The 24,088-nt window shown below is 41.4% G+C and overlaps 2 protein-coding genes across 9 annotated transcripts in view; one reads left to right on the top strand and one right to left on the bottom strand.

Annotated features, from left to right (window-relative positions):
- LOC149319007 (WASH complex subunit 2A-like) overlaps positions 1 to 24,088 on the bottom strand; it is a 174,022-nt gene that overhangs the window by 90,444 nt on the left and 59,490 nt on the right. For 7 of the 8 annotated variants that reach the window (XM_089510917.1, XM_089510914.1, XM_089510910.1 and 4 more), the window contains 3 exons: positions 17,624 to 17,677; positions 11,198 to 11,301; positions 8,920 to 8,992 (listed from right to left, as the gene is read on the bottom strand). In XM_089510917.1, the coding sequence (XP_089367043.1) occupies positions 8,920 to 8,992; positions 11,198 to 11,301; positions 17,624 to 17,677 (231 nt within the window). The remainder of the gene's footprint in view (positions 1 to 8,919; positions 8,993 to 11,197; positions 11,302 to 17,623; positions 17,678 to 24,088) is intronic. The other variant, XM_089510912.1, reaches the window with a different exon arrangement.
- On the top strand, positions 2,337 to 5,741 carry LOC149319008 (uncharacterized). The gene is made up of 2 exons (XM_089510918.1): positions 2,337 to 2,874; positions 5,620 to 5,741. The coding sequence occupies exons 1-2, from the start codon at positions 2,337 to 2,339 to the stop codon at positions 5,685 to 5,687; spliced, it is 606 nt and encodes a 201-aa protein (XP_089367044.1). The 3' UTR covers positions 5,688 to 5,741.

The raw sequence follows: 24,088 nt of genomic DNA, 5'->3' as shown, positions 1-24,088 counted from the left end.
GGTGAGGAGCAGCAGCAGCAGCAGCAGCAGCAGCAGTAGCAGTAGCAGTAGCAGTGAGGGAGAGAGGCAGCGTTTGTTGGGCTTAGCTGGCCCCTGGAATATCCCCCCTCCCCCCTGGCAGCCCAGCAGCAGCAACAGAGGCAAGGGCACCGCCCAGGGCCCTTTAAAAAGAGGCCCAGGAACAGCACCCTCGGTGAGGAGCAGCAGCAGCAGCAGCAGCAGCAGCAGCAGCAGCAGCAGCAGCAGTAGCAGTAGTGAGGGAGAGAGGCAGCGTTTGTTGGGCTTAGCTGGCCCCTGGAATATCCCCCCTCCCACCTGGCAGCCCAGCAGCAGCAACAGAGGCAAGGGCACCGCCCAGGGCCCTTTAAAAAGAGGCCCAGGAACAGCACCCTCGGTGAGGAGCAGCAGCAGCAGCAGCAGCAGCAGCAGTAGTGAGGGAGAGAGGCAGCGTTTGTTGGGCTTAGCTGGCCCCTGGAATATCCCCCCTCCCACCTGGCAGCCCAGCAGCAGCAACAGAGGCAAGGGCACCGCCCAGGGCCCTTTAAAAAGAGGCCCAGGAACAGCACCCTCGGTGAGGAGCAGCAGCAGCAGCAGCAGCAGTGAGGGAGAGAGGCAGCGTTTGTTGGGCTTAGCTGGCCCCTGGAATATCCCCCCTCCCACCTGGCAGCCCAGCAGCAGCAACAGAGGCAAGGGCACCGCCCAGGGCCCTTTAAAAAGAGGCCCAGGAACAGCACCCTCGGTGAGGAGCAGCAGCAGCAGCAGCAGCAGCAGCAGCAGCAGCAGCAGCAGCAGCAGCGAGGGAGAGAGGCAGCGTTTGTGGGGCTTAGCTGGCCCCTGGAATATCCCCCCTCCCACCTGGCAGCCCAGCAGCAGCGAGGGAGAGACTGTTTGGTGAAATTACTGATATGGGCAATAAAAAGCGCTGTAGAACAAGCCCAGACACAAATAAGCATAACAAAGCTTCCAAACAGCTTAAAATCGATGACTTACTTGTTAATGAGGAAACTGTGAGTATTCCATCTACATTGGCAAACTCAAACTTAGAATTTACAATTCCAACTGCTAACAACTTTCTTGTGCTGGGAAAAGAAAATGAGCTTTTATCTGAACTTTTAGCATCTTCAGGGAGTGAGCCGGTTAACATTCATGAAGGGGTGTCCCTGGAACTAAATGAGTCCGTATGGGAGAAACTGCCAGATACTGAGAAGGAACAACTCACAAAGCAAAACAAGTTAAATCCTCCTGACTTTGTGACAAAACAATGCCTTTTAACAGCTCATACTGTTATCTCAATTTATGAGCGCTTAGGGAAAATTGTTAATCAGGTAGAGCTTCTCAAACATTCCTTTGAGACTTTCATGCAGAAGCAATTAGTGGCAAAAGAAAATTCAGATTATGTCAATAGAGAAATATCCAGTAAAGAGAGGATTCCCACTACCAACAACCCCAGAGGCAGTCTACCAGTAACTTCTAAGGAGATGGGGGAAAGAAACCATAGCAGGGTTTTACAAGTAAACCAAGTTATGTTGCAAATTGCTTTTAACAGTATAAATAACGGCAGATGGAGGTCCAATGGAACCATTAGATCTTCGCTGAGCCAACTTCTACAGGTGCCCTCCTACGACATTGATATCCTTGCGGTGGAATGGCTTCCTAATATATCAACTTATAAGCGAATCCTGTTAACTTTTGAACAATCTACAATTCCTCTCATGTTGTTAAAAATGAAACCTTTTTTATTCAAGTTCCAAATAATTCCAGCACAGGTTTTTCGTGATCAAATTATATCTCCTCTGTTCCCTAATAAGCATGGTAGTGGGGGGCTTGCAGATCAAAGTAATGCTCACTTGATAATTCCTAAAGGAATCCCTAAAGAGACCTTGAGTAAGACCACACCAAAGCCCAACTTAGTTAAAACCTCCAACAGTATGGCAGAGAGGCAACCCACAGAGAAACAGGCCACAGATCCAAGTGACTTAATAATTAATATAGAACAACATGACATCATATCCAGAGTAGAGGACCTTAAAAATATGCTGCTTACCACAAAGGATTTGGCCATACCACTGTGGAATTCAATAACTACTGCTGAGGTCCATGAGGTGGAGAGAGCTTTAGATATGAGTTCTATTGATGCTCTCTTATCAATGAATAAAAAGGACCTTACAACTATAACTACAGTACAACCTTTGGAACCTAAGAGAGTTAACACTGTACCCTCTCTGCATGAAGCATACAACAAACAAAAGGATCCAGCTCAAACAGAACTCCTGAATATTGATGATGACATGGACTTAACATCAGCTTGACAACTAAGCTTATTATGTTGGAATATCATGGGCTGGGGAAACAAGTTCCATGATGCAGATTTTGCAAATTACCTTCAAACTTTTAAAATTCTATGTTTACAAGAGACATGGGCGCTTGAAACTAATTTGCCATCTCTCTATGGATTTCAAGCATTTTCTGTTCCCGCAGTTAAAAGTTGTACAAGAGGCCGTGGTAGTGGCGGTCTTACAATATTCATATCTGTTGATTTACAGGCGGAGATTCAACCAATAACTTGTGCCTTTCCACATTGTATACAGGTGCTAGTCATCAAGAGCATGTGTTTTGGTTCCTTAATTTGCATAAATGTTTACTTTCCCCCTAACTTAGCAAAGAACGTAGGTCCTAACAATATTTGGGATAGCTTATCTGAAACCATATTTTCTTTGGAGAGTCAATATCCCTCTACAAGGCTTTTACTCTGTGGAGACTTTAATGCTAGAATTGGAAACGACTCAAGGCAGGTGGAGAGTACTAACCAAGGATCAACTGCTTATATTGCACCTGTCCCTAGGGTCTCAAAGGATATAATTACCAACAAAGCTGGCTTTAAGCTTATAGAAATTCTTTCTTTGCATGGCTTGCAGTGTCTTAACGGAACCCATTACGATCTGACATCAGGTCCATATACTTATGTTACCAACAGGGGAACAAGTACAATAGATTATATAATAGTATCTGCAAATCTGGTTCCTGATATTTGTAAATTTGAAGTTATTAGTCGTGTTGAAAGTGATCATTTCCCATTGTCATTATTATTTAATACTGGGTCATTTCACCCCCCTTGTACTCCCCAAAATTTAAATTTAAATTTAAATCTAAATGGAATTCATATAGGAGAACAGAGAATACGGTGGTCAATTAATTTGGGCATCTCAGTCCATCAGATACTGGAGAGTATTACCTTTAAGTCCCTACAATCAGCTATTTTAAATTCCACTTCAGATATTTTACATATTTTTCAAACCATCATTCAAATGCTTAGGCCCAAATTGGTGAGTAACAAACAATTTAATCCCAACACGGTAGCAACTAACAAATGGTTTGATTTGGAATGTCGAAATGCTCGGAAAGCACTGATGAAGTGCTCTCGGCAGGCACTTAGAAACAACGACAATATCTCTCCTGACATCTTAGCCTCTATGCGGTCATCCTATAAGGCACTCTTAAAACACAAAAAAGATGAATATATTAGAACACAATGGAAACAACTAGCGCAAGCTGTTACAGAAAAAAATGAGAAACAGTTTTGGGATATTACAGCTTCTGGCATGAATAAGATTAGACCGGTTATTGTTGGGCATATTACATCACAACAATGGTATAGCCATTTTAGTAAACTCTATGGAGTTACAAATGCAGAGCATCACTCTTTTTTTGATTTAAAAACTACCTATCTGCCTCAATGGCCCCCAGTTTCAGAATCTGAGATAAAAAAAGCTGATTGCAGCTTTGGCATTGAATAAAGCCCCAGGAGAAAATATGATGCCCCCAGAAATATATAAAAACTTTTCTGATTGGTGGGCTCCAATATTAGCTAAGGTGTTTACCCAAATCAATAATACCGGGATAACTCCAGTAGGCTGGAAACAGAGCGTAGTTGTCCCCATATATAAGAAGGGAGATAAGCAAGATCCTAATAACTATCGGCCCATAAGCCTTCTGGACGTGGATTCTAAGCTATATAGTAGATATCTATTAAATAGACTGGAGGATTGGGAATTTAATAACCAGATTATTTATCCTGAACAAGCTGGATTTAGGGAAGGCCAGAGTACTATTGACCACTGTTTGACTCTTTATTATTTAGCCCAGAAAGGAATTGAAGGCCCTACAAAACATCTGTTTGTTGCCTTTATTGATCTAGCAGCAGCCTTTGATTCAATTGATAGAAACTTGTTATGGCATAAATTGGCCAATACTAATATAGACAACCGCTTATTGTTTTTGATTAAGGAACTTTATACCAATACAACAGCAAGGATAAGAGTTGGTACCTCTGGTTCACTAACTGATCCTATTCCTACAAATAAAGGAGTTAAACAAGGATGCCTCTTGGCACCAACACTTTATATTTGAATGACATCATTCCAGCACTTTCTGGCCCAGAATTTTTTCCACCTACACTTGGACCAAAAAAGATCTCTATTCTGTTATATGCTGATGACATGGTTCTAATTTCACTTACACGTATAGGTCTGAGAAGGTTACTTTCCAAGCTAGAGGCATTTTGCTCCAAGGAAAAGCTTGTTATCAACTATAATAAAACTAAGGTAATGGTTTTTGGGAAAAGACACTCTGATTTTCGTTGTTCTATTAACGGTCATCAGATTGAACAATGCAGAGAATTTAAGTATCTCGGCATTCATTTCACAGAAAACCTCTCTTGGAAGTCCCATATAGAAGCTAGTAGAGCAGTAGCTGTGAGATCAATTGGAGCAATCCTTAGATTCTATAATCAGGCAGGGGGTCATCTAGTTGCACCTACTGTCAAAATATATCAGAGTAAAGTTATAACCCAGATTCTTTATGGTGCTGCCGTGTGGGGCTGGGATGATTCCCAAATGGTCAAACTGGAGGCCATCCAGAATATGTTTCTCAGGAAATTGCTCCTACTTCCACCTGGCACGCCCGCAGCCTTGGTCCGGGCTGAGGTTGGCCTGCCTTCCATTAGAGCTCGCATTTACTTTACTTTACTTAATTATTGGAGATCTGTTAAAGATTCTACGCTTAAGGTTTTTCCTAAGTTGTGTTTTCAATATTTACCAACTTGTAAAGTCTGGAGCTCAAGACATCAGAGGCTGCTTGAATTATATCCTGCTCTAACTGAAAATTCTTCTAGTTTGAATTCAAGAGAGAAGCTCCGTGAATATATTTTTAACCATGATGTGAACCTGGATAGGGTGGCTATTAATAATTCGAAATTTTCCAATTGGTTTAGATTATATAAATTGGACCATCAGATGGCTATGTATCTAGGGAATCTTACATTTCTAAAGCTTAGACAGGCTTTTACAGCTCTTCGCTTCCAAACAATGCCCTCAGCCATGATTGACGGTAGATATTCACATACACCTAAGGATTCCCGTTTATGTATTTGTGGAGCCCCAGAAATCGAGGATTTGCCTCACTATTTGTTTTCTTGCTCACTATATACTGGTCCAAGAACAAAATTTATGGGATCTATTCTGTCCAATTTACAGTCTAATACCATTTCTGAAAAGATTTTTTATCTCTTGTCTGATATTGATTCTAAGGTAACTTATAAGGTTTCATTGTTTGCTTCAGCAGCAAACAAAATTCGGGCAAGGGTAATAGCAGACATTGCAGTTGATTGTCAGGGGGATGACTTTATCTAAACTTTGAAGCTGTTTTTGTTTTGTTTTTTTAAAATGTTTTTAATGATTCTTAGGTGGATGATCTTATCCAAACCTTGAAGTGGTTTTTCTTTTTCTTTTTCTTTTTCTTTTTTCTTTTAAAGTTGTTTTATTTAATTGATTGGAAGTATATTATGTATTAAATCTGGATGCTATTTGATACTATTCGATGGAATATTTTATAATCCTGAATTGCTGTTATTGGTTTTATATTTTATCATGCGAATGGCCTTTGGCTTAAACATTAATAAAGATTGATTGATTGATTGATTTAATTCCTTGGATGTCTTATTCCTCTCTTATTTTATTAATGTTTCCAAAATTAGAATAAAAAGCAATGGCAATAAAGGACATCCCTGCCTTTTTCAATCTAGATGTATTCTGTCTTTTTTCACCGATTATTGTGTTCTTTTGTTCCTTGTAGATTGCCTGAATCGAATTCTCAAATTTTTCTCCCATATTCATCCTTTTGATGACTTTGTGCATAAAAAAATCAGCTCACTTTACTGAACGCCTTTTCTGCATCTATAAAGATCATTGCTAGTTTCTTTTCATTATGGTGTTCAAAATATTCCAGAATGTCAAGGACTGTTCTCATATTATTTTTAAAATATCTTTATGGAAGGAACCAGTTCTGATCTTCATTATTCACTTCTGTTAGTATTTTTGAGTCTCTCTACAATAATTGAAATAAATATTTTATCATATACCCTTTTTAATGAAGTCATAGATGGTGGTCACATCCCCCCCCAACAGCTGGCACAGATCATGAATTATTCCCATCCCCAAAATGCAAAATGAGAACCCTCTGGTCACGGCATTCAGGCCAATAGCACTACTGAACCAGGATGCTAAATTATTCACATATTTTATCATCAAGATAGGTCTGTAATTCTGCACCTCTCTGCTCTCCTTATCTGCTTTAAGAATTAGGTCCAAAACACACTGCAGAAATAATGCAGTTAGAGACGGCTTTAACTGCCCTGGCTCAGTGATAGGGAATCCTGGGAATTGTAATTTATTTAGAGCTCTCTGACAGAGAAGGCTAAATATCTCATAAAACTACACTTCTAAGAGTTCCCTAGCATTGAGCCAGGGCAGTTAAAGCAGTCTCAAACTGGATTATTTCTGCAGTGTGTTTTGGGCCTCAGTGATATGTATGCAGTGCATCTTTCCATGATTGAGGAAGTTCCTTTTCTTAAATACTGTTTAGTATTTTACTTAATGGTATAAAGAAGACTTCCTCCAATTTCTTATACTAAAGGGCAGAGAGCCCATCTGGGACAGGCACTTTTCCAGTTTTCATTATTTTTTAACTCCTCCTTATATTTCATTTAATGTAATTTCTTGATTTAACAATTTTTTTCTTTCTTCTGTCAATTTTGGTATTTTCTGTTCAACCAAATATTGTTTGATCTTTTCTATGTTCTTTTCATCCTTCTCAGTAATTCTGTATAATTTTCTAAAGAAATTGGCAAAAGGTTTTTACATTTTTTTGATCTGTGAATGTTTTTCCTTCATGTTTTATTTCTATAATCATTTTTCTCCTTCTCTTTCCTTAATTTGTTGGCTAATGTTTTCCCTCCAGCTTCAAAAAGTTTTTTGGCTAGCTAACTGCAATTTTCTTTCCATTTCCTTATTTGTGATTTTAATTGTCTTTGTAACATCTGTATTTTGTATTTTAGATTCTTATCCCCTCCATTAGTCCGCTACTCCGCATCCTTAGTTCTTTATTCTTCTATAATTTTGTTTTCTTTCTCTTTCTCTGTTTTATTTTCTTCTGAATTAAATATTATGAAGACGACTCTAATTACTGTCTTGTTGGCTTCTCATATTGTTTTATTCGATGTTCCACCCATTGAATTTTCTATGAAATAGTATTTTAATACTTCATTTGCGTTTTAAACAATATTTTCATTTTTTAATAAACTCTCATTAAGTCTCTGTGAAAAATCTGTCCTTTTTACAATTACCTTCAATGCAATTGGATTTTGATCTGATGTGATCTTAGGCAGAATTTCCATATTTTGAATTGTCAGTTGTAGGTTTTTTTGTTACTATCAACATATCAATTCTAGACATCATTTCATGAACATCTGAAAAAATGTAAATCCTTTAGATTGCCCATATTTTACGTTCTATACATCAGATGAAAATTCCTCTAATAATTTGAAAAAAGATTTTGGGAGTTTATCTTGATTTTTTTCTGATTTTAAAAAAATATTCTATCTAATATTTGGATCTAATACAACATCATACAGTTGGAAGAGACCTCAAGGACCATCAAGCCCAGCATCTTGCCATGCAGGAATACACAATCAAAACAACCCCAACAGATGGCCATACAGCCTCTGTTTAAAAACCTCCAAAGAAGGAGACTCCATCACATTCCAAGGTAGCATATTCCACTGTCCAACACCTCTTACTGTCAGGAAGTTCTTCCTAAAGTTGCAGTGGAATCTCTTTTCCTGTAATTTGAATCCATTGCTCCAGGTCCTATCCCCCAGAGCTGCAGAAAACTAATTTGCTCCATCTTCAGTATGACATCCCTTCACCTAGATATCTAGGTGACAAATGATACTGAAATCTTTGCTTACATCATGGAGAATGCAAAGTTGATTTGTCCCTGGGAGATAACAATCTACACCTACTCCAAGGACATCTGAAACTACAAGGAAGACAATTGAGTAGGCAATGAGACTGCCTGTCTGTGGAATTTTACTGCCATAATGAACACATTTATTAATGATCAATTTCAAGGTCTTCAACAATAATCGCTGCTGTCATGAGCTAAAAAATGAAAAAAATACTGAGAGAAGGAGGAAACCCAAAAAAATATAAAGAAAGAAAAAAAAAGAAGGAAAAATCTGAAGGATTAAATAAACATTCTGTAAACCTTAGAGACATTTCCTCACTCTACTGATGCTGCAGCAGCCAATGAAAAGGAACTGAGGCAAACAACAGGAAAGTCAATGCATACATGGTTACAAGGGGTGGAGTTACCACTAAAATCGCTCTGCTTAGCTATATGAGTTTTCCAAGCTACTCTGTGCAGGTACAGATTAAACCCATTTGTGTGAGCTACAAAGACCAGTATGCATATTATACATCATATAACATGCAGTTATATGATGTAAGTGGTATTCTCAGAACTTTCAATGAATACCTGCCCATTACACATTAGAAATTTTCACAATTCAGACACAATTCTCACCATCATTTATAGGGGCTCGAGTTTCCTTCTCTACTGTGGCTTCTGCTTTTGGCAATTCAGCAAAAAGATCACTCTGATTGAAAACAGAGATTAACATTTATATTAATGAATAATTGTTCCATGTGCTAAAGGGGTTCAAGTCAAAAAGATAAAATATTTTTTAAAAGATAAAAGATAAAACTATTTTTTCATGTTGAGATATACCAAATTATCATTAATTTTATTTCTGGCTACTGATAAATTTTCCAAGAGTAAAAACCATTAAGACAGCTTTGGTATAGTGACAATACCTTTGAGATCACCTTCACGCCAGCTTAACTACAACAGAAACATCTGGTACAAAATATATGCCTGTGACTCTAAGATTACCACTCTACTTCTCCTGTATGATTTTTTTGAACATCTTTTGCCTGATGAAGAAGCTAGTGGAACTCTAAAAGCTTCACTTTGCATAATATATTTTTTGGTTTTTAATTACCTTCCTCTCAATTTTAATTACCCCCCTCTTACTATTTTTTGGATTTTAGATTTTATTTTGCTGCATGGCCAACACAGCTATCCCCGAATAAATTTTCAGTTGTCACTACTGGCTACAGTTTACAACCTGGAGGATTTTAAACATGTTGCCTTGTTCTCTGCACACAATGCCAGTAAAGCAGACATCCAATTAGCTTCAGCATTAAGTTAAATGTGCAATGAGATCCCTGGGGAAGAAATGACACTTTCACAAAAAGAACAAGAGTCTGGGAAAGTTCAGACATCAAAAAGGAGAAACTGTTCAATTCTTGCTATTAGGGTCAGGTGCTTATGATTAAATAAACTTCTCGTTCCCACAGGTTTTGGATTGCAACTCGCATAATCCTTGATCAATCCCATAATCCTTGATCAGGTTTGTGGAACCTTTAGTATAGTTCACAACAACCAGGAACACCTGATTGTTACATTCTTGCCTCCTCAGTCTAAGGCAAGAGGAAATACCTGTATTGGTATTTTACTCTACCACCAGATACTCAAACATTCATTCTCAAATAGTCATGAAACATAACATTAACCAGTCATTAAAACCTGTATAAGAGAGATACAAAGGTAGAGCACTTTACATATTCTGTTATATAATCCTTCTGAAGAATGCAAGTGAATAGGTAACATCTAGTTTGTATTTAAACTGTGATGGTATCAAAATTGATTGCCTCGAACTATCATCTTGAAGTTTAACATGACTAGTAAAGTCCTATATCAATTGCTGTTATGACTGTGCCCTCCAGTCATTTGAGGACTTTTCCTGAACCACAAAGGGTTAATCTGGGGGGAGGTACATGCTAATGAGAGCTTACATCACATGTTAATGAGCAACTACATCATAGCTGACGTAAGGCTCACCTGGCCAATCAGCAGTGCCAGAGCGGCCTTTTCAAGAAGGTTCCATGAGAGAGCTTTAAATACCCTGTAGGATCCATACTTCCTTTGTTCTCCATCTTTGTGTTTGTTTTGGGGAACCAGCTGTGAGCCTGTGGGCAGGCTCAGGAATGCAGGTGGAGCTGGCAGTGAGGCCGCTCCCTGCATCCAGAAACTCAACACAAACTTCAAATCCCATCACTGTGTGAGTAGCTAGAAAATGTGTTAGCTAGTGCGTTTAGGCCTTTGTTTTGTTTATCTAATAGCTTGCCTGAAATGAACACTTTGTAACTATGCTTTCTGTACCTGCTAGGCAAGGGGCTTTGCATGAATGATATCTTCTTATTCTATTCTATTTCTTTAAAATAAATATCTTTCTTTAAAAGTATCTGCTGTCTCTCTCTGCTCCTGTACAGGTGCCTTAGCTCGGTTGCTGATTGCTCAAGTTAGCAAGGAAAAGAAACTAGAGATCCCTAGCAAGTCCCAGTGTGTGCTTAGGGAGATGTAGTTCATTGAGATTCACTGGGTGGTGGCAGCGAGACTAGAGAATCTCAAGGGGTCTCATTCAGCTCAGCAGGGAGTAGGAATGGAGACCTAGGAGACTAAGAGAAAGTTTAAGGGATCCCCTGGGGGTAAGAGCCACGACAGAAGGGCTGTGTGGCTGCTGGACTCCCAGGGATCATCACAATTGCAAAGAACAATGGAGGAGGTGAGGCTTCTAGAATATCAGTGGATTCTGGCCAGGAAAGCCATAAAACTGACTATGACAAAACAATTAACTTTTGGATAATACTCACTTGGCACCTACAGTTAAGAACAGAAGTGCTTTGTCTCTGAATAATTTTAGCCAAGTTCTGTACAAGAATCTTAATCAGATACCTACCTCTTCATTGTCAAAAAGTCCTGTTCCACCACCAAAGAGGCCTTCTTTGGCAAATGGTAAGAAGCCTTCATCAGTCAGCTTGGGAGGCATAAAGATATCATCATCTAGGAATATAACAGTGAAGACTTATGAGAAAAGTAGTCCAAATGCCACTAGAGGGCCACAGTGACCCATCCTAACTCTACAGCATGTGAAAGAAACCGATCTATATGTGGAAATACATCAGATCAAAAATGTGCGTGTGATAAAATAGAGAAGCTTGTCACAATTTGAGTAAACCTTCAGTTTTTGGACATACATGAATATGATAAAAATGAAGGAACAGAAAAATGAAAAATTACCAATAATAGCTCAGAAAATGAAACTGATTTTACAAGATAATTAATATACAATAAACAATAGGTCTACAGTTCCCACTTCATTTTTTCTGAAAATGAGCATTTTCTATGTCCACTTAACATTATGGAGGAAACTGTGTTCCAAACACATAATGCTTTTCACTGTTATACTTGAGGCCCTTGGTATCTGCTGGGTTTTGGTTCCAGGAGCCCCTGTGGATACCCAAATCCATGGATGCTCAATTCCCACTAAATGCAATGGCATACTAAAATGGTGTTCCTTATATAAAATGGAAAAATTAAGGTTTTCTTTTTGGAATTTTTACTGGTTTTTTTTTAATTTATATTTTTTTTAAGCTGTGGATGCTTGAATCAGTGGATAAAAAATTTGTGAATAATTTCAAAGCTGAGGATGTTGCTGGCTTTCAATTTTACTCTCTTGCCTGCTTCTCTTTAACTGGGAAAAACTCAAGAGACCCTAGATTTTTTTAGTTCTGCAGTTCCATTTATAATCAAAATTAAAAACATTTGAAATTAAATTTAATTACTGTAATAAATTTGTAATTATTGTCTGAATAAACTATACCTTTTAAATTGAATGTTTTAAAGAACATAATTGTATTGGTGTTCATGTGAAGAGGAAAGGGGGCGGGGAAATAATCTGATTGGTAGATTTCAAAGACAAACTGCAGAACTAATCCACTTTGAGACCTCTTTAACTGCCTTGGCTCAGTGTTATGGAATTCTGAGAACTGATTCTATGAGACATTTAGCTTTCTCTGTCAGAGAAAGTGCCACAATAAACTACAATTTCCAGGATTCCCTAGTACTGAGCCAGGGCAGTTAAAGCAATCTCAAACTGGATTATTTCTGCAGTGTGTTTTGGATCACAGCTATGAATCAATATGCAAAGGGAATTTGTAGCATCTTTGAGAATAACTGAGAGAAATATATTGGTAGCATAAGTTTTGGTACTCTTAAATCTACTTCATCAGATCCATCTAATACAGTAGACAAAAGTGTACAAAAGCTTATGCTACCAACTTCTTTTTCTCAATTAGTCTCAAAGATGCTACAAAATACCCTTTGCATACTAATATCATCTGAGCTACCAAGATCAAAATTAACCTTACAGTTGAATGAATCAAATCAATATAAAAGATCAGTTTTCATGAAATAACACATCATTCCATAAACTAATATGAATAGCTGGAGGAACAAATGTTCCGCTAGTTATTCACATTAGTTCGTTTGTTTCAACTGACATAAGATATATGTCCTCAGATGCATGCATTCAAAAATGTTAGTTCTAAATGTCCCAAGCACTCAATTAATTTACTAAATCTTATCAAAATTCCAGGATCTGTAGCTTTCCTAAAATATCTGTGAGTAAACTCAAATATCTGTAGGTACACATGGTAAACTCAATGTCTTTATTTGGGCAACAAAATTACTTTGGATAGGTGATTGGAAGGTGGATTCCGCCCCCCCCCCCCAACAGGACCTCAAAAATTTTGATAGCAGCTACAGCATCTTAAAATGCAAAGGTGGGCAGGGAATTTCAGAGGAAAGCTTTTAAAATGAAAAAAGTCAACATAGATTATGGTCAGTAAGGCCTGAAAATACTGCATAAATTTATTCACATGCTCTCTTTAAAAATAAATACATAAAAGGGAGAAGCAGATATTTTTAAGCTATAGTAGTATACTCCAAGGTTGAAGACATCCAGACAACAGTTTTAAAAAGACTCAGTAGACTTCCAATGGCATGACAGAGTAACTGGTTGCCTGACAGAAATACTGATGTCAGTCAACAACAGGACATGGTAGTTAATTGAAGAAAAGAACCATCTGAAATTGATTAAAAGTGTCTTCCTACTAAAGGAGTCCTAGTAAAGAGGACTCAGAGAGGCTCACATGGATCCCTTCCAGCAGCTAGCACCAGAGAAAATCTGGTAAGATTGATCTGATGTGGAAAGGATGAGAACACTGAAAGCAAACTATTGATGCATTCCTGTGGCCAGCTGAACCGGCACAAGCACTGCAGCCCACCTTTTTAAACAAAAAGAGAAAAGAAGAAAAGAAACTTCAGCTAAACCTATAAAACCCTTCTGATTGATGGATATTAACAACTTCCATTGCCAAGATGTCTTTAAAACTTCTACAAAGAGAAAGTGAGCAATTCTTCATAATGTTAAGGAACACTGAAGAAATTCTTAAATACCAAAGGCGTGTTACAGACTGACCAGAAGGGGCAGTCTCGCACTGCTGCCAGTTGCAGCGTCTGGGAACCACAGCAGCCAAACGGCGTGGTTCCCGGACGCTGCAAAGAGGGAGCATGAAAACCGCGCTCCTTCCTGGCCCCCAGATGTGACGCCGCGAGGTGCTAGTCACGCACTTGCGGCTTCATTTCTGGGTGCGACGTGCGGACGCAGCGCATCCGCTATGTCAAGATGGCGGCCAGTGTGGAACGGCCGCCGCCATTTCGTATAGACTCAGGCCATGCTAGGGTTAGGGGTGTCTGGAAGATACGCCCCTTTCTAACCCTAGCACGGACTGAGTCCATCCTAGGGTGCCTGTCTGTAACGGGCCTAAGATGTCTAAAGAAATCTGAATTAGATACCAATTGCTTAAAGGACTGAATTTTAAAAGAAATACAGTACAACTGAAAATATAATTAGGACTACAATTCGTTTAAAAGAACTACTGAGTTTTAAAGAATTAAAAAAAACTAGGCAAAAGATATTATTTACGTACAAGAGATAAGCCCAAGGTCACCATGCACCTTGTGGGGAGTTGGGAGTAAGAAGAAATGAACAATATTAACTCTCACCTATGAAATCCTGGGTTCTGTAGTAAGACTAGACTAGACTATATTCAGTTCAAAATGTAAGTGGAATCATCTCCTCTCTTCTCTTCTCCCAGTTGAAGGGCATGGTCCAAGAAGGGAGAAGAAAATAGCAGAGGTGAATAACTGGCTCCGTAGATGGTGCCGCCAAGAACGGTTTGGATTCTTAGGCCATGGGCTGCGGTTCCATGAGGAGGGACTTCTGGCAAGGGATGGGTTGTATCTCACGCCAGTTGGCAAAAACGTTTTTGCCAATAGTCTCAAGAATTTGATCAGCAGGGCTTTAAACTGAGTTATGTGGGGGAGGGAGACAGTATTCTGGAAGCCAAAAGGTCTGGAGAAAATAGTCAAACAGACAAAGAGGCAACAAGGCAAACAGTGCAAGGACCTAAAAGTGGGAGGCAAAAAAACTTGCACAGGCAGAAAATCAAGAGGACACATGGTCTGCAATGTCTCTACACTAATGCACAGAGCATGGGAAACAAGCAAGATGAACTCGAACTGCTAGTACAACAAAGCAAATATGATATAATAGGCCTCACTGAAACCTGGTGGGATGAGTCTCACGATTGGAATGTAGCAATAGAGGGGTATAACCTTTTAAAGAGAAATAGACCAAACGGGAAAGGAGGAGGAATAGCCTTATATGTCAGGGACATTTACACCAGTGAAGAGATACAGGACATCAATCCTGGAAGCCAGGTGGAGAGCATCTGGATAAAAATTAAAGGGCAGGGTAACAACTAGGATGTCATTGTGGGAGTCTACTACAGACCCCCAAGTCAGACAGAAGAATTGGATGATGTCTTTCTAGAACAGATAACCACACACTCAGAAAGGAGAGATGTAGTAGTGATGGGTGACTTCAACTATCCTGATATTTGCTGGAAGTCAAACTCAGCAAAATCCTCAAGGTCTAGCAAATTCCTCACTTGCCTTGGAGACAACTTCTTTGTCCAAAAGGTGGAAGAGGCAACAAGGGGATCAGCTATTTTGGATCTGATCCTAACCAACAATTATCGTCCAGTTAGTCTGACATCTACACCAGGAAAGATTCTAGAGCAGATCATTAAAAAGAGAGTCTGTGAACATCTAGAAAGCAATGCCATTATCACAAAAAGTCAACACGGGTTTCAGAGAAGGAAGTCATGCCAGACAAATCTAATCTCTTTCTTTGATAAAATTACTAGCTTGGTAGATGAAGGGAATGCTGTGGATATCGTATATCTTGATTTCAGTAAGGCCTTTGACAAAGTTCCCCATGGTATTCTTGCAAATAAGCTTGTAAAATGTGGGCTTGACAAAGTAACTGTTACATGGATTTGTAGTTGGTTGACTGGCCGAACGCAAAGGGTGCTCAACAATGGCTCTTGTTCAGCCTGGAGAGAAGTGACCAGTGGGGTCCCACAGGGCTCTGTCCTGGGCCCGGTGCTATTCAACATCTTTATTAATGACTTGGAGGACAAAATTGGGGGCATACTTATCAAATTTGCAGATGACACCAAATTAGGAGTAGCTAATACTCCAGAGGACAGGATCAAAATTCAAGATGACCTGAATAAACTAGAAAGCTGGGCCAAAGCTAATAAAATGAAATTCAACATGGAAAAATGTAATGTACTGCACTTAGGGCGGAAAAATGAAATGCACAGATACAGGATGGGGGACACCTGGCTGAATGAAACTACATGTGAAAGGGATCTAGGAGTCCAAGTAGACCATAAGTTGAATATGAGTCAACAGTGCGATACGGCAGCTAACAAGGCCAATGCGATTTTAGGCTGCATCAATAGACATATAGTGTCTAGATCAAGGGAAGTAATAGTGCCATTGTATTCTGCTTTGGTCAGACCCCACCTGGAATATTGTGTCCAGTTCGGGGCACCACAATTTATAAAGGATGCTGAGAAACTGGAGTGTGTCCAAAGCAGGGCAACTAAAATGGTGAAAGGTCTGGAAACCATGCCCTATGAGGAACGACTTAGGGAGCTGGGGATGTTTAGCCTGGAGAAAAGAAGTTTAAGAGGTAATATGATAGCCCTGTTTAAATATTTGAAGGGATGTCATATTAAGGAGGGAGCAAGCTTGTTTTCTGCTGCTCCAGAGACTAGGACCCGGAGCAATGGATGGAAGCTCCAGGAAAAGAGAGTCCACCTCAACAGCAGGAGGAACTTCCTGACAGTAAAGGCTGTCTGACAGTGGAACACACTCCGAAGAATCAGAAGTGAAGGGAACAGAAATCGAGAAGACAATAGAGCTAATTAAAAAGTAAGATCTGCACGAGGAGCCAGAGATGAAATCGATGATGAATATGACTGGAGTGAATGGATCCATTCCAGTACCTAGCACCAGAGAAAATCTGGAAAGATTGATCTGATGTGGAAAGGCTGAGAAGATTGAGAGCAAAGTGCTGTATTCCTGTAGCCAGCTATAGCAAACTGAACTGACACAAGCGCTGTTGCCCATCTTATTTTAAAAGACTCTATAAGACAAATCTGAGCCAGCAGAACCTGAGCAGCTGTATCTTCCCACTCCATCTCAGTTGCCTTTGCACTTTCTTCTTTGACTTCTGTTAATAATTGTTCCATGTCTGTCATGTTTTCTTCTAGTAGTATGGTAAGATCTGCATATCTTAATTGTTGACATTTTTTCCTCCCATCTTTACTCCTCCTTCTTCTGAGTCTAAATCTGCTCTTCGTATGATGCTTTCTACATACAAGTTGAACAAACAGTGTAATAAATGCAGCCTCGCCTGACCCCTTTGCCAGTTGGGAACCATTCTGTTTCTCCATATTCTGTTCTTACAGTAACCTCTTGTCCTAAGTACAGATTCCTTATCAAGACTATCCAATGTAGTAGCACTCCCATTTCTTTAAGAGTATTCCATAGCTATTTGTGATCTATGCAATCATAAGCCTTGCTATAGTTTATAAAGCACATGCTAATTTTGTTTTTTCATTTTACTTTCTTTCATTTTAATTTTACTATGCCATTGTATAACTATATATTGTGAGACTTGAGCATCCACAAAATTTGGTATCCACCGGGGGGGGGGGGGTGTCTGTAAGCAAACCTCAGCATACAACCAAGAGTCTACTGTATATAGAAATGTTATATCTTTAACAATATAAATATTAAAAGATTCAGTAATGTCCCACCATCACTCCCTGCTCCATCATCTCAAAGAAAACTTTTAGATCATAATGTAAAAAACATAATGTGAAGAACAAGCACAACATACCATCCAATGGAACGTCTTCCTTGTCAGACGCTTTTTTCTTATTTTTTGCATATGCTAATGGTTTAAATAGAAACATATAATACACAATCAATCTTTCCTCTTCATCATTGTACTAGTTATAAAAGCATTCAATTTACAACAACAAAAAGTAAGCCACATTTGATCACCAAAAAAAGACACGCAAAAAGGCCTTCTGTATTACAGATAATGCTTATCACCCTACAGACATTTCTTTGACAAAGTATTTCATCTGTAGCTGTCCTGTCATAAATAAAAACATCACATCTGGCTTCCTCAAATTCTGCAACTTATAGGAAACTGCTCTTTGCCATTTTCCTTAGGGTAGGGATGGGGATAGTATGGTCCATAAGCCATATGCAGTCTCCAAACCCTTTTCACCCATGACCATTGACTGCCAGGTGAGTGTTCGGCCAATACCATGCTGGCCAATATCCAGGAGGGCCATGTCCCTGTCCCCAGCCCCGGCTGCCTTCTGCTGCCACATGCTGTGCCCAACAGTTTTTTTACTGTCTTCCATTGCAGGGTGTACAGGCACTGGCGACAGGTAAATCAGAACAAAGAGGAGCCATTCAGCTCTCCATCTTCTGGCTCCTAGGGGGTGGCCCCTGGCATTGAAGGGCAGGAAGAGGTGATTATTGCCACCTAGAAGGTTGGTCCCCCAAGAAGAGGGACATGGATTATGGTGCTGCTGCCAGGATGGTCCCATGGATTCCTCCCCTCCAGGTAACATTATCTTCCCATGTCCCCATCAACAGGTGGTGAGCTTGGTGGCAATGTCAGCCATGGCACAGGTAAGAGTAATGGGTGGGATAGTCTCCTCCCTGCTTGCCTGCCTCATTGCCTCACAAGGGCAGGCCATTATTTGAGATGAGGCTGGCAGACAAACAAGGCAGGGGTATTGTCTTTATGAAGTCAACAGAAGGGCTACATGTGGGAAACAGGGACTTTCCTCAGTGTATGTTGCTATGGGGGAGGCTGCTGCTTATGGCATGACCTGCCCAGAGTTCCCAGTGTTTAGGTCCATGGCAGTTGACTACCCTCTCCCTCACTTGATTATACCTTGCATTTTGCCAACTTAAGCAGAGGGGTGCCTTCATGGAGGGTCAGCTGAAAGTTACAAGGAAGCATTCAAGCCCCCCTGGAGCAACATCCAGCTGTCCAACCATGAACCCCACCATACATATCCACGTCTTCCCTTCTTCTCAGGGTCCCTGGTTTGAATCCCAAGAATATATATGGATTTTCTAAATCCTTTTTATTGGTTAAAAAAATGACATGCTTGTCACCATTCTGCTTCATGGTGGGTGCACTGGGTCAATCTGGCACATTAGGGAGGGTAATGAAAGACAAGGTTCTGTAGGTATCGGGGCGGGGCGGGGGCAAGGGGATTGGGGATGGCCAAGTCCTTGCTGGGGGTAGGAGGATGTCTTCCATGGTGATTCCATCACTTATTCAATCCCATGTCTCTGGATTGGGACACAAGCCTCCTCTGGACTGCCTCTGCCATCAGGATGATCGCCCTCTCACTGGGGGGGGGGGGGGGGAATCAGGCACTCACAGGCTGCTAAGGCGGCTTACCAGTGCCTTCATCAGGGGTTCCTGGGTTTCCATCTCCATGATTGTCCCTCTTCCTGAAGTGCAGGTGTGATCCCTGGGCCCACGCCCCGCATTCCCCTAACCACCGCCCTGGGCCAGGCAATCTGTGCCATGAGAATGGCCAGCAGGGTTGCTGGAGGACATGCTTGTCTACAAATCTAGGTTGATGCACCTCCCTCCTTCTTTGTTTTGCTGATTTATATTTCATGAGGCAATCAACCACTTATGTGGCCATCAGTGTCACCAACTGTCACTTTGTCCTACTTTGGATTTTGGCCAGGCAGACTGCTGAGAGCAGAGTATCAACACAGTTCAGTACTGCAGGATCTGAAGGCATAACATAGGACTTTGGTTAACCACCGGACACATCCCCACAGACACAGGAGAGCGGGGTTTGATTAGAGTGACAGAGCTCTTTCAGCCAATGCTAATGCAATGGACACTGCCAAGCACATCTCCAAACATTGCTCCTGTTAGCTCCTGTGCATACCTAGACAGGATAGTGGCATGCAAATAGTAGCATTCTATGTCAAGCCCTACTGCATGCCAAGTGTGAACACTGTATGGTAGTCACAGCATCAATGCACACTTGAGACATATATTAGTTGTCATTTTTGTGAGGGTGTTCCCTGCACGGCAACTCCTGGCTTCCCTGCCATGTCACTCCTGGCTGTTCATAGTGGCCCGTGCCGAGGTAACTGATTACACAGACAACTGGCTGCAGAGATGGGGGTCCTCTTCCCGAACGGGGATGTCATTCCAGAGGATGGGTCTCAGTTGTTTGGCTGATACACATCTAATCTGGTCTATTGTGCAGTGAGGGACCTGGTCAGCCATGCCAGGGATTTGGCACCTCATTTCCTCCAGCAAGGGCCCCTTGGCACATGGTACCTGGGGTGGTGCTGAAGAGTTTTTGGAAGCCTTCTGCCTGGGTGGGGCCATTCCCACATTGGGCTCCAGGCACCTGCCTAACCAGAACCCAGCGAATGTTGGCACTGTGGTCCACTCACTTGCGGTGTATGGCATCCCCTCCATGAAAGAAGTTGCTAAGCTCCTTGAAAAAGAGCATGGTGAGCATGCCTGGGGTGCTGCACATGTTGCTGTAACATTTTTGGAAGGATTTGCTTTTTGTCCTGCATTCTTCAGTTGTACATTTGTATCCTTTGGTCCTCATTTCATCTGCGATCCTCTCAAACAGCTCAATATTCTAGTAGGATTTCCAGAGTTTCGCCTGTGGGGTGTCCTGTCCCCATAGGGCCATGAGGTCAACCAAATCCACAGTACTCCAGGAGATCCCTTTCCCGCTTCTTTCAAGGCTTGTGGATGATGCAGCTATCATGATGTGCATGAGTGAGGGGTGCCAACAGTGTAGCTGGGTGCCTGTGCACCTAACCGGTGAGCAGTAGACAAAAAACAAACAAACCTAGGGCAAGCAATGGTACAGGTAGCTGAGTGGGAGGCCAAAAGTGAAAGTGCTTCTGCCAGTATGGGAATATCTTGCCACAAAAGCATCAGTGTGTTGCCTGCCCCATGGCGCATCCTCTGGACCACCTCCGCTAGCTGCATGGGCCTTCCTACACACACACACACACACACACACACAGGCATCTCGTAATGCATATGTTTGTATGCCACTGCAAGAATTCACACTGTCAGGCTTGGCCTGGAGGAAACCTGGGGGTATTTTGCCCCAGAGTGTTTAATTAGCATTCCCATTTCCCCCCCTTTGGTCACATGCTTTGTATAAATAGGTAAGGCTTAAAATGGGGTGAAACCGCTTCATTTTGTCTGTGCAGACAGCCCCTTTGTCAAGTATGTGAAACAGTTAATGAGCTCTCTCTGATAGTTACTAACTTCTTTGAACATTAGTTAAAAATGTTTAAAACTATTTCAACTAGGCAAGAACCAAGAACACATCAAGAATGCTGTGAAGCCTGGAAATCTCTAAATTGTTATTTTAAATTAATAAAGGGAATGCTGATTCTAGCTCAAACTCAGAGCTAATGGCATTAAAAAACAGTATAAACATTTGATCTGTCAAAAGAAAAAGAATGCTATGTGGACATCTTAGAAATGCCTGATAGTAATAAAAATAAAATAAAATAGCCCGCCTCTCTGTCCATGACAATCAAGGCGGTTTACAGATTCAAAGTATATACAAACCCTATGTCCAACATTTCCCACCCTCCCTTAAAACGTCAAATTAAACAATTAACTATTAAAAACATACATTAAAAATAAACAAAAGCAAGCGAATTGGCTACAGCATATTCAAAGGACAATTCAGTTGGTTGGTGGCCTGATAAGCTATTCAGGAAAGGCCTGTCAAAAGAGATCCATCTTGACAGCCCTTTTAAAGCTATCTGAAATGGTAATATGATGGATCTCCTCCAGCATAATCTGGGAGTGGTTGAAGAAAAGGTCCTCTGGGTGGTTGCAGCCAGCCGAGTTTTTATAGGCCGCAGTAGATTCCTCCCAGAGGATGTGAGTGTGTGGTGTGGATTGTACAGAAGGAGGTGTTCCTGAAGATAGGTTGGACCCAAGCCATTTAGGGCTTTAAAGGTCATAACAAACACCTTGTACTGCACCCAGAAACCAACGGGCAGCCAGTGAAGTGATTTTAAAATAGGTGTTATATGATCGCTTCTGGTTTTACCAGTAACCAACCTGGCTGCCATGTTCTGAATTAAGCACAAGGGTAGCCCCATGTAAAGCGCGCGTTGCAGAAATCGAGTGATGAAGTTACCAGCGCATGTACCACAGTTTGCAGGTCTCCCATTTCCAGGAAAGAACACAGCTAACGTATCAGTCGAAGCTGATAGCAAGCACTCCTGACCGTCGCATTTACCTGATTTGGCATCTGGAGCAATGAGTCTAGCAGCACCAAACACAGTCCTTTAAGGGGAGTGTGGCCCTGTCTAGGATTGGTGGTTGTATCACAATCCCTGGATTAGGGGCTCCTACCATGAGTACCTCCATTTTTTCTGGATTGTTTTAGTATGTTTTAAGACATTCATTGAATTATAGAATCATAAAATAGCTTCAGCTATTAAAATTTACTATCTTACCATAGGAGCACAATTTATTCCTGTTGCAATTAAGTTTTTTAGGCCAAAGTGCTAGCTTAATTGCTTTATGAGGCTTATAGGGTCATATGACAATATGGTTACATTAGAAAGTGTACAAACAAAATTTCTAAGCAGCATCTTCCAGGCTACCTGATGTCTTCCAAATATAGCACTACAAAAGGAAACAGGAGTTAGTAAATTTGAATCTAATCTCTGGCCACTTCTGGTTGGTAATGCTGTCCCTTTAGGAGATTCTCCAAACCAGCAGGAGGGGGATGACTGCGAACAATGAGAGATCGAAGCTGATAGAGGACATTAAACGGCAGGAAAATCAAATCCCTTGGCATAGGGAGATCTGAGGAGCCTAGCGTGGGTCGATTCCTGCATCTCCAACCCCCAGGACAGAAGGATTCCTTTGGATTCTGGGGTGAGTTTTGGAGTGACAGAGAGGGCTGGTAAGGCAAGTCATGGCCTCGTTGTTTGTTTCGTCTAAAGATGACCAAGACGCCACCAATTTTAATATATTTTGGACTTATTTTTTGGACTTATAAGAGCACAACAAAGAGAGCAACTCTTTTTCAAGAATACTGATTCAAAATCTCCCATTCTTTTCCATATAAGTAAACTTTTCTTTTTGGGACTGATTAAAATATAATAAATAAGAAAGAAGGAGTGAAGTTATGAGGTCAAAATTCTGGACAAAATAGTAGACAACACTGTTACTGAGTTTTCTATATAAGAGAAATATAGAATCAAAGTCATTTTGAAGAGTGGAGAGCAAAAGACTTTTTGAGAAAATTGATTAAAGAGATTAAAAAGAAGAGACATAGATTGAGACCATAGACGAATGTGAGAGGTGTGGATTGGGTCTGGGAAGGAGTGTGACAGGTGCGGATCAGGACCGGGAAGGAGAGAGAAGAAGGAGGTCTTCCAGAGGAAAAAAGAAGAGGATCTAATGATAATTTTCACAATAAAATTAGCAATTTTTTTGGGAAAGAGAAGAGAAATTTGTGGAATTGGAGATAGATAGAATTTTTCGTTTAAATTCAGTCGTAGCCAAGAAAAAGAGACTACCCCATGATATCATAATATACTTTGTGAGGAAACAAACTAGAGATGACATATTAAGATACAGTGGGCCCTTGGTATACGCAGGGGATCCATTCCGGACCCCCTCGCGTATACCAAAATCTGCGTATGCTCAAGTCCCTATTGTTCCCAATGGCGGTGCGTGTGCACGCGCGCCGCCATTGGGAACAAAAGCTCCCTGGCCTCCCCTCCCCTCCTCCCTCTCCTCCCTCACTTCCCTCCTCCCTGCCTCCCTCCCCTCCCTCTTACTTACCTTCAAGGCCTCCGCTTGCCGCTGCCGCCGCCGCAGAAAAAACTGGGTGGTGGCAGAGGCGGCGGCAGCAGAGGCCAAGCCCCAGCCTCCTCGCCCCCACCGTAGAAAGGCCCAATGGCAGTGCTGGAGGCCTCTTGGCTCCGAACAGCACCGCCACCGGACCTTTCCTGCAGCGGCAGTGAGGAGGCACTGCCGCTGCACCGGAGGCCTTCAAGGCCTCCAGCATCCAGCCTCCGCCGCCGCCAAGAGGCCCCAGCACCGATACCCGTCCCTTCCGCGGCTGCGGAGGCCCCGAGGAGGCCAGGTGACGGTGCCGGAGGCCTTGAAGGCCTCTGGCACTGTTGCCCTCCACGCCTCCTCTTCCAAAAAAAGGCGCGGAGGTGGGGAAGAGGAGGCGCAGAGGGCAACAACGGCAGAGGCCTTCAAGGCCTCCAGTGC

Source organism: Sceloporus occidentalis, unplaced genomic scaffold, assembly GCF_023333645.1.
Source record: "Sceloporus occidentalis isolate IW3139 unplaced genomic scaffold, rSceOcc1.0.p SCAF_2, whole genome shotgun sequence".
NCBI classification, from domain to species: Eukaryota; Metazoa; Chordata; class Lepidosauria; order Squamata; family Phrynosomatidae; genus Sceloporus; species Sceloporus occidentalis.
This window is presented reverse-complemented; position numbering and strand designations above follow the sequence as displayed.